Below are 10,625 nucleotides of genomic sequence, written 5' to 3'. Positions count from 1 at the left end.
ACACACACCCGCTTTCAATTAGCCTGCCAGAGAGGTACCTCACCAAGATGGATCATAAAACGGACCAAGAATAATCCACCTTGGTCGTACAACCTCTCTTGTTGTTGGTCAAAGTGATGGTCGTCCATGTGACCCCGGAGATGGGCTAGCTCGCCAATAATCACGCAAGTAGCTAGTCCTCGAAGACAACCACTGCCTGCGTGTGGCCCAAACATATGTATGGGGAGGTGTGTTTGAATACACAATGGAACAACTTTGATGTGGCACCGTGCTTTTGAACCAAAAATCCCCACACTGAGTGACGGTTAGTTGACGATGCACATGTATGTCACACCACACTTCAAGCCGATGACGGGGATTCATGCATGCATGCGTGCATAGTATGCGCTCAAACTTAATTATGTCTGAATCTCACCATGACCTATACTACGATAACACGAACCAAAGGAAGAATCCGCCATGGTAACCTACCTTGTTGTCGGTCAAGGTGATCATGGATGTCCACACGGGCCCACAAATTTATAGGCTTGTCGCCGATAACCACACGAGGGAGTGTACCGTTCAAAGACAACCACTACATGCATATGTATGGAGGTGATGCGTGCATGCATGTTTGAATACCATTTCACAACATTGATGTGGCGCATGCGTCAAAAATGGTACAGTCCCCACACAGAGCAAGATTGGTTCATGACATGTCGTGGTACTAGCCACTTCGACTCGATGTGAGGGATTCACGTGTACACATGCATGTGTGTGCTCAAACTGTATCATGTCATCCCAGAGCATGACCTATATATATACCGTATTACAGACAAAAAAATAATCCCCTCCTAAGTCAAATTAACCTCTCTTGTTGTCAGGCAAAGTAGCCCACAGATGGAAAGTATCGATATCGCTGATAATCGCTTAAGTGGGTGCGAGAGGACAACCACCATCGCTTTGTATGTGGGACAAACATATGTTGAATATATACCCAAAATGCACAACTTTGATGTGGCACATGCCTCGAAAACCGTAAAGTCCCCACACAGAGCAAGGTTCATGAAGCGTACTATATATGATGGTCCCCTTCCCCCTCTTCAACGCATGCATATTATATGTTCCTATCGTAATATAACCCAAAAAGAATCCTCCTTGATGGTGAAATTAATTAACCTCTCCCGATGTAGGTCAAAGTGATCCATGCACCGACGATGGCCTCGTGGGCCCACAGATGAAAGCGTCACATATGAGTTTCCTAGGATAACCACCGCCTGCATGCATGTGGCCCAAAAAGGTATTGTGTGATGTTTGAATAGCCAATTTCACAATTTTGATGTGGCACGTGCCTCGGAAACCGAAAACTCGCGACACTGAGTGAGGTGTACTTGTTCACGGACGCATATGTATAGTATAGTGTACATACACACACACACACACACACACACACACACACACACACACATATATATATATATAGGACGGCCATATGGGACACCTAGGTGCCTGGGCACCTTGCCTATAAACCGTTGGATTACATTGAGATGTGTGCATGCGTAACTACTATTAACACTAACGGGTGACCCGTTACCTCTTTTATTAGGAAGAAGTTATTGCTTGATATGGATATTTAATGCCCACATTAGAAGGAGAGAGAAAATCAGTAATTAATGATCCATTAAGGTCATGCATGCTCCATTACGTGCCCTTCTTTCTTTCTTATACGTGCACATATTTCATTTTCTGGTATGTCTTGAAAATCATTTACGGGTATGTCTTTAATATACGTGTAATTTTTGTAGAACACACTATGTTTATTTCATTTTTTGATATATTATTTATGGGTATGTCTCTTATATCATTTACGAGTATGTGTTCAAGGCATATACAATGTATTTTATTTTGGGGTATATTATTTTATGGGTATGCCTTCAAATACCATTTACGAGTTTGTATTCAAAAAAGGTATATTATGTTTAGGTATGTCACCATTAATATTACATCATTTTAATTTTCAGAACACAGTGCGTGTAATTTTTTTTAGAACACAGTACGTGTATTTTATATTGGTATATTATGTACGGGTATGTCTCCAATATCATTTACGGGTATGTCTTTGAGACATATATGTGTATTTTATTTTTGAGTATATTATTTACGGGTATGTCTCCCATACCAATTACGGGTATGCATTCAAAAAAGTATTATATTTTGGGTATGTCACCGGTTACTGGTATGTAATCGCCCAATGATATGAAATTGATAGTACCCAATAAAATTACAGATATGAGAAATTAAGAGTGCTCAATATATTTTTAGGTATGTGCATACTCATCATATTTATAGACAAGTACATACCCTCTCTTGAAAAATATAAGTATATACCCAATAATACATAGGTATTATGCGTATACGCAAAGTGGGTATGATACCTAACTTTTGCCTATGCAAATATGAGGGCATGGTACCAAATCAATTTCAGTATATAGTCGCAAATACATAGCATACAACTTCTGCATGAAAATGTAATGGGAGAAGGAAAAAAAAGGAGATGTACTAATTGAGAGAATTTAAAACACTTAATTATATGTCATACATGGAAAGTCTTGCATGCAAATACTAGGAAACAAATCGTAATTTCTAGAAAACGCACTAACGGGTTGGACCTGATCAAGGTGCCCAGGCACCTAGGTGCCCCAAACATTTTACCTATATATATACAGCCGGTCTATTCTGCTAATATTAGCAGAATAAGTATTCTGATAACACTTTCGCACTGCACGTTCAATGCAAGTGCACGTCATGTTTGAACCAAGAGTGCTGCAGTACTCAGGCGAGTGAACTTTGTGTCGAAAAAACTGCATGCAGTGTTTTTTCGGTATTGTTTTCCCTCTAGTTTTTAACCGTTTGTCGAAACGAGGCATATAATATATCGTTGGAAAGCTATGGATTAGGTGCAACTTCGCCATGTTTAACATTTTTCGAGATTCCCCACGGTTTAACAGCAGTTTTAAAAACGGTGCGGCGGACGACGAGTGGCAGCGAGCGTTTTTCCGCGTTTTTTTTCTAAACCACTAGTCGAAATGAAGCAAATGATACACCGTTGGTAAGATACCTTTGAGGCGCATCTTTTTTTTATCTATTATTTTTTCTAATTCGTTGCGGTTTAAGAGCAGTTTCAAATTTACTAAATCGCGGAATTCTGTTTTTCAAAAAAAAATTGAAATTTTCAATATTGTTTTCACTCCAGTTTTCCAACCGTTTATCGAAATGATGTGTATGATACGCCGTTGGAAAGCTACGGACGAGACGCAACTTTCATATGTTGAAATATTTTTAAGATTCCTTACGGTTTTAAGTTAATTTTAAAAATTGTGCGGCAGAAGACATGTGGCAGTGTCCGTTTTTCATGAATTTTTTACAAAACGCTGATCGAAAGGATCCGAATTCTACACCGTTGGAAAGATATCGACGAGACACAGCTTTTCCATGTAGAACACATTTTCTAATTCCTTACGGTTTCAGAGCAGTTTCAATTTTAGCAAAATATGGAAACTCTGTTTTTCGCGACACCCAAATCAACTTGTGTACTACATCTGACAGAAGAACACACTGCTTCAGACTGACAACCGCACTGCATTAGACAGGCAACTGAACTTCATGATTCCTTTTGCCGGACGCAAATTTTCTGAGATGAGTTTTTGTTCTCTTATTTCAACATTTTTTTTATGAACGAGGGTGAACAACAGAGACGAGGGCAAGTGAACCGCAACATATATTGAAGTGAACCACATTACTATCTTGTTGCTCGCTAAATTTTTCGCACTTTTTATGTTGGGCTCAAGTGAACAGCATCACTCTTAAAAGAGAACCACATCTTAAGGACCAAATGCACTGCGTGTGTCGATTTAGTCGACTGAATTTTAAAACACACGAAATAAATTGCATTTCATACAAAGGGGGTAATGAGCTGCTACACACAATTCTAGTGAACTATGTGTTTGTCCTCTTCAAACAATTTTATTCAAGACACCAGTGATGCAGATGGGATGAAGTATAATGAAAAGTAAACAAACTTCTAATGTGTTTGTTTTTCTCTCTATTGTACAAAAAAATGAATAAGTGGACCAAAACGGGTGCACTGCACGCACACACGCTCTCAACTGCAAGCACATGTCCTCCTCTGCACTGCACGCACACACGAGATGAACTGCACTGCAAGCGGCAAAGTGGCATTGACCCCGGCTTTTCTTCACCCTTTTGACCGATGCAAGAACAGCTAGAACCGCACTGCAGAGGGGGTTCCTCCGAGTTTGGCCATCGACACAGTGGTGGGGAGGTCGTGTTTGTCGTTCGGTGCTCCATGGCCATCGTTGAGCACTGCACACACACCCACGCGCCGCACTGCACGCACCCCATGCGCCGCACTGCATGCCCACGCCCGCGATCCATGACAACACATGCCTCGGACTGCACGACCATGCTGCCGAACTGCATGGCATATCCAGGAAGCAGCGCCATGTGAGTAGTTGTCGTCGGCAGATAGACGGGATCGAGGGGGCTATTTTGGACACTGCTTTGGTGCTCTACTGCACTGCACGCCTTCGATTTTTGGATTGTACGCACGCACGCCTTCGATTTTTGGACTGCACGAACTTCTTCCTGCATCAACCATTAAGTGATAAACGAAGTTTGAAATTGAATAATTATGACTGATACGCATTAATATTAATTCCAACAGGTAGGTAAGCTAGTAAAGCATAAAAGAGTAGACACATAGTTAGCTTAAATACTTTGGACCACATGTTCTGTTTACTTACTAGCACCTAAGAATTTATAAGATCTGAATGTACAAAGATTACCCTACTGGCGAAGAAGGTGATGTTATATAAATTAACCTCTTTCGTGCCTCTTGCAATGAGCAAAACAATACCACACTAGATGGAGATGGTGAGTATAGCTTACCAAGCAGGCAATCACCACAGCCCCGCTCGTCTTGAACAAAGAGTCTTGCAGAATACGAGTAACTTTGCTCTGCCTGTATGGGACAAAGCTCTGGTTGCTATTCAGCATTTGCGGGACATTCATCAAGGTATACATGGTCTTCTTGCCGCTCGATAGAGCGGCCACTCCCCAGCCGGTCTTCTGCTTGGGGCCCACATAGTCTGACACAAGAAGCAAACATAAGGCGGATGCTACATAGTAGTAGAGCCTGTGCTCGATGAGGTGCATGCAAGAGAGGATCACAAACCCGTGAGGCTGAGAAAATTGATCTCGGCCACAGCACGCTCTTTGCCGTCCTGGTCATATGTGAATGATGAGGCCTTGGTGCCCTCTGGTCGGTAGCTGGGTTCGCTGCTCGGCCGTGAGTGCCGCCCTGCAAGCGCCGCCCTGCCGCAGTGTGTTACTTTACTTCAGCCTTTTCTTTGGTTGGCACATATTGTTATTTATTATTCTATCTTGGTTTGCAGATAGGTGATTACTTGAGCGTGTCGATCCTGTGAGCCGTGCCATCTTCCAAAATAGTTTGTCTGCTGCACACCAATGAGAATAGTTTTCCTGTTGTGCTATTATCTTTTTTTTTTTTTGAAACAGAGGCAAAAGCTTTGCCTTTTTCATTAATAGAGAAGAAGATAGTTGCCCGGTTAATTACAGGAAAACCGTGCGAAAACCGTTACATCAAGGGTCAAACCCACACACAGACCCGACAAGCCAACAAAGACCCCGCAGATGGCGCGCTACAAAAGTCATCCCGCGAAACAACATGCGGACTACTCCCAGAACAATAAGCACAGGAGAGGAAGGCACATACTAATGGCTAACATCATGACATGCAGTCCCCACGCCCGAGGCGACGCCTGCCAGTTGGTTGACATTCTTGATCTTCGCTGCATTGACAAGGTGAATCAGCCCTTGGGTGATCGCAGGCACGGCAGAAAGGCTTTTGACCAGCTCGATGAAGACGTGTAAAGTGTTTTGGCCCTCAAATGCCGATGTGCATCCCTTTGCAACGCCCCACACCTCATTGGAGGCAGAAGTAGGAAGGCTAAGCTCGGTGGCCACCTTGTCATACAAGGCCATAGACTTGACCGACGCATGCTGCCCTGTAGACTCCACGGCAGCAACATACCTTGAGGGCGCCAACCCAACCTTGTCGCCAATGTCATCAACACCTTTGCTCCCATCTTTTGGTAGCGTCAAACCATGAACGGAAGTGCCTAAGGAGCAAGGTCCCTGCAAGGAGGCTGGGCTCAACCCACGCTCACCATCAGACACCTCCGCCTGCTCCAAGAGGTCGGACGCACGTGCCAACCACAGGCACAAAGAGTCCTCCAGCTTGCGCAGCGGGCGGAGCGCAAACTCAACCAAGCTTTGCAGCTCCGCACGAAACGAGACAAGCATAGCATCATCAGATGTCGCAACACCCCAATCAACAGAACCTTCGCTTGGAGCTTCAACAATCCTTGCAGACTCAGGAGCTTGCACACACACTGCGGTAGCAACAACCGAAGCCCAAGAGCGCCCATCTGAGGAAGGGCGAGGCGGAGCTGGGGGGTCACGCACACAGTGGTGAATAGCTTCGAAGGAGGAGTGACGCAGAGAACAGTCCCTCTCACGGTGTCCAGAGCGAAGACAAGTGAGGCATCAAAACGGGTCGCGGCAGGACGCAACCTTGTGGTCCGGAGCCAAGCAACGGAAACATCGACCACGGGTTCTCCTCTTGAATGTGTCGGCTTGCACAGACCTTGCATCATGAAAGGTCGGGGACGTGGAAGACTTGCTGCAAGGCACGTGACAACGGGGACGACGCCTTCGTCCGACGTAAATCCAGGGACCATCCCCGGGTTGTGTGACCACAGCTTCCGCCTGATCGCAAGGATACAAGCAAGCAGTCGACGCACCAACCGCACCAGAGCATGAGCCTTCGACAACAGACGTTGCCGTCTTCGGTGGCGCCAGGTCCCCTTTGCCAGAATCGTTGTTGTCACATTCCTCGCCTGAACCCTGGCCATCTACATCAACCAGAGATGCCCACGGCCCCGCATGAGCAACATTGGCGTCAACAGAGCACAAGGAATACTGGGAGGCAGCCGGCGGCGACCGTGGAGCAAGCTCCTCCTCTCTGTCGTCCTCCTCCTCCTCCTCGCCAGCGGAGCTCCAGAGGGGCGGCGGTGGCACTACCGACATCACCAGATCGGGCGGATGTTTGCCCACATCCTTGAGAACAGAGCAACAAGGCAAGCGCTTCATGGTGTAGGGAACGATGGCCGGCGGCAGATGGGCCAGCTCCACAGTCCCCTCGCCATCGACGGCGGAGCACCGGGAGCCAGGCCTGGCCCCGAGCAGCACCCCCATCACATCGCGAGGAGCATCGCTCCGGACAGCCGGAGGCGACCGAGAGACGGGATCCAGATCCTCCTGATCTGGATCGAGCGGGGGAGGGGCGATGGGGATCGACACCGGTGGCTCCGGCAGCTGGTTGGAGGAGGCGCCGGCCAAGATGGCGGGCGCGGCGGGTGACGGAGCTAGGAAGCTCGTCGCTGCAGCCGGTGTGGTCGCCGCTGCAGCCTTCTAGGAGCGCGAGCGGGAGACCTGCGCACTCCGCCGGCCACCGTTCTCCTGCCGCATCCTACAGGCTGGGGGTAGCGGCCGCGAGCGCGGGAGCACGCGAGGCGCTGGTAGGGTGGCCGGCGGGGCCGGGGTGGCCGCCGCCAGTGGGGGCTGGTGGAGGGGCGCGGGGTCGGGGTCGCGAGAGAGCCGTTGCATCGCTGAATATTAGGCGACTTGTTGACCTGCAACACAACAACTGGTTGGTTCTTGTGCTATTATCACAACTGGTTGGTTCTTGTGCTATTATCTTGAGGTGTGCGTGCGAGGGATAAAGCTCTCCTCAGTGGTAGGGAACTGGAACCAGAACTATCTGTAATAGTGGCGACTTCTGAACAAGTATTTGAGAGAGAATTTACACTTGAGACATCTGATGTGTTTGCTTGCTACGTACCTGTTTTTTGTGGTTGTCACTCAAAACGAGAGTACTCTTTTTATCCTAACGTTTCCAGCAGAACATATGTAGGAAGAAACATTGATGCGACGCAGGGCTTTGAGACTGAATCTAGCAAATACATGATGAGATATTTAGTAGCTAAATCAAAGTTATGCAATCGTTACCAGTAACACCTTATGCAACTAAACAAGATAACTTGTGGTCTCAGATAATGAGCATTGCAATCTGTTAATTTCGTAGGTTTCTGTAAACTCCCGTTTCTGCCTTGAAAAAAGAACCTATATCTCACTAAAAGCAAGTTCCCAGACATTCTTGCTAATGATTCTAGTACTATAATAAACTTGTGTTTCGCAACAACAAAAAAAGGCATGGTTTCAGGAGTGCGGCTAATCTGCACCCGGGCTCAGCTGCACCCACGCTTAGAAAAAAATTCAAAAAAAATACTAGAAAAAATCGAAAAAATCCAATTTTTTTTTTGTGGTGGTAGATAATTTGACGCGTGAGGTGCGCCCCAAAAATCAGCTCATTTGAGCATCGGAGCAGCTCTCGGCAAAAAAGACAAAATCAGGGTCTGTAAAAATGTTTACTGTTCACGCACTGTTTTGACCCGATTTGTCTTTTTTGCCGAGAGCTGCTCAGATGTCCAAATGAGTTGAATTTTGGGGCGCACCTCACGCGTCAAATTATCTACCACCACAAAAAAGTTTGGAATTTTTTGAATTTTTCTAGTATTTTTTTTGAATTTTTTGCTGAGAGGGAGCAGATGAGCCCTGGCACCGTTTTGAGTTTTCCATGGTTTCAGCACAAAGAGTACTCTGTTGATGTCGTACCGAAGAAAGCTGGGCCTTCAGCCTATCTTGCACAACGGATCATCAGATCAATCACTAGAAAAACATGACAAAGATGCAAGAACTGATGGATAGGATCTTCCGTTTTCTGCAGGGATTCATCGGCCTCATCTACTCGATAGGTTCAGTGGGTTTGCTGCTCGGCTGTGAGTGCCGCACTGCAAGCGCCGCCCTGCCGCACTGCATCCGCCGCCCTGCCACACTGCATTGTGGGGGAGGATAGTGAGCGATAGCAGCTGCTCGTTATAGAACTAGCTGGAGAGGATGAAAAGAACCCATCCGTCGTGAGATTGCACTGACAACATGGACACAATGGATGATGAACGGTAGCAGAACCATCTCTGATGCAGCACAAAGAAATTACCTCAGGTAGCGGGAGACGAGGCTGATGAATCCGGACTTCTCCTTGTCGTTGCACGCAACGCAACAGCAAGAAATCCGGACTTTGGACTGCAAGGCAACGGTGGGGCGTGCTGCGTGCCCCCACGTACTGGACTGCATGGCGCCGGCGGGGGGATGGGGTGCAGTTGATCTTGGATGGTCAACACATCTGCCGGCGAACTGCAGTGCGGAAGGGCTAATAGCACTACACTGCACATCTGACCACGAGCCTCGTGCCACCAAACTGCAAGCACGATCACCGATGGACTGGACATCCAGCCGCACTGCACCGATGCCCCAACAGAACTGCAGCGATGTGCCCAAGTGAAATCTGAAAAAGCAAAAAACAATCGATGGGGAGGAGAGGATGCTCGAGGCCAGTGGTTGCGGCGTCATGGCTGACGACAAGGGAGGCCAGCAGAGGCAAGCGGTGGCTGGTGAACCTGCACAAAGATGGGGGCCGCGGGCGAGCTGCACGGGGGCCGCGACCGAGCTGCATGAGCTGGGGCGGCGCCGGAGCACCACGAATGGTGCAGATGAGGCCCTGGATGGAGACCGCCAAGAGGAGGAGAGAGCTCGTCCTCGGTGATTCAGGTGGGTGCGGTGTTGCTCAGGGGAGGGAGGAACTCGGATCTGACACGGTATCCATGGGTCCGTGGTCGGGGTCGCACACCTCGAGGCAGTTGGGCGCGGAGAAGAAGCTGGCGGGATGGCACCGGCTCACGGCGGTCAGGCACGGAGAGGAAGGTGGTTCGGTGGTGCTGGCTTGCCGCGGCCGTGCGCAGAGATGGAGGCGGCGGAGCGACGCTGGCTCGCGGCGGCCGGCTGTAGAGAGGAAGGTGGTGGGGCAGCTTGCGGTGGCGAGAGTAGAGAGGAAGGTGGCTCGAGGAGCCCTGGCCGCGAGAGGAAGGCGCGCGACAGCGGCCTGGGAGTGGTGCTCCGATGGCGGCTTTGTAAGAAGGTGGACGGGGGTTAGGCGGGGCACGGCGGCGGCCGGGGTGGTGCTCTGGCGGCGCGGCAGAAGGTGGACGCGGGCGGGGTAGGGCGGCAGAAGGTGGGTGGGGCGGCGGCGGCCTGTGGTGCTTCTCCGGTGGCGATGTGGTAGAAGGTGGAGCGTAGGTGGGGGATTTGGATTGGGGTCGGGGATGGCTTTTTTTTGCTGTAGTTAGGGTGGCTTAGTCCGACAGGTGTTATCAAAATAAGACTAGGTGTTATCAGAATAAAGTGAGTGCTAGTCCTCTCCCACCTCTTCGACGCGTATTATATATATACTTCCGTCATAACACAAACAAAAAAGATTCTACCTTGCTGGTCAAATTAACCTCAATGACGGTTGTTTTCGTCAAAGTGATGGACGGCGACCTCGTAGGCCCACAGAAAGCGTCACACGCGAGTATCGAGTGTCGTGT

General features: G+C 48.3%; 2 protein-coding genes across 2 annotated transcripts; both read right to left on the bottom strand.

Annotated features, from left to right (window-relative positions):
• Positions 1 to 3,946: 3,946 nt before the first annotated feature.
• Positions 3,947 to 5,649, bottom strand: LOC123111690 (uncharacterized). The gene is made up of 4 exons (XM_044532538.1): positions 5,466 to 5,649; positions 5,234 to 5,373; positions 4,948 to 5,147; positions 3,947 to 4,644 (listed from the first exon to the last, which is right to left on the bottom strand). The coding sequence occupies exons 3-4, from the start codon at positions 5,080 to 5,082 to the stop codon at positions 4,003 to 4,005; spliced, it is 777 nt and encodes a 258-aa protein (XP_044388473.1). The 5' UTR covers positions 5,083 to 5,147; positions 5,234 to 5,373; positions 5,466 to 5,649; the 3' UTR covers positions 3,947 to 4,002.
• A 2,521-nt stretch (positions 5,650 to 8,170) lies between these two features.
• On the bottom strand, positions 8,171 to 10,408 carry LOC123111691 (uncharacterized). The gene is made up of 2 exons (XM_044532539.1): positions 9,200 to 10,408; positions 8,171 to 9,037 (listed from the first exon to the last, which is right to left on the bottom strand). Exons 1-2 carry the CDS (start codon positions 9,610 to 9,612, stop codon positions 8,947 to 8,949), a joined length of 504 nt encoding a protein of 167 aa, XP_044388474.1. The 5' UTR covers positions 9,613 to 10,408; the 3' UTR covers positions 8,171 to 8,946.
• Positions 10,409 to 10,625: the final 217 nt, after the last annotated feature.

This window comes from Triticum aestivum, chromosome 5B, assembly GCF_018294505.1.
Source record: "Triticum aestivum cultivar Chinese Spring chromosome 5B, IWGSC CS RefSeq v2.1, whole genome shotgun sequence".
NCBI classification, from domain to species: Eukaryota; Viridiplantae; Streptophyta; class Magnoliopsida; order Poales; family Poaceae; genus Triticum; species Triticum aestivum.
Note: the sequence above shows the minus strand (reverse complement) of the source record. Positions and strands in the feature narration are given on the sequence as shown.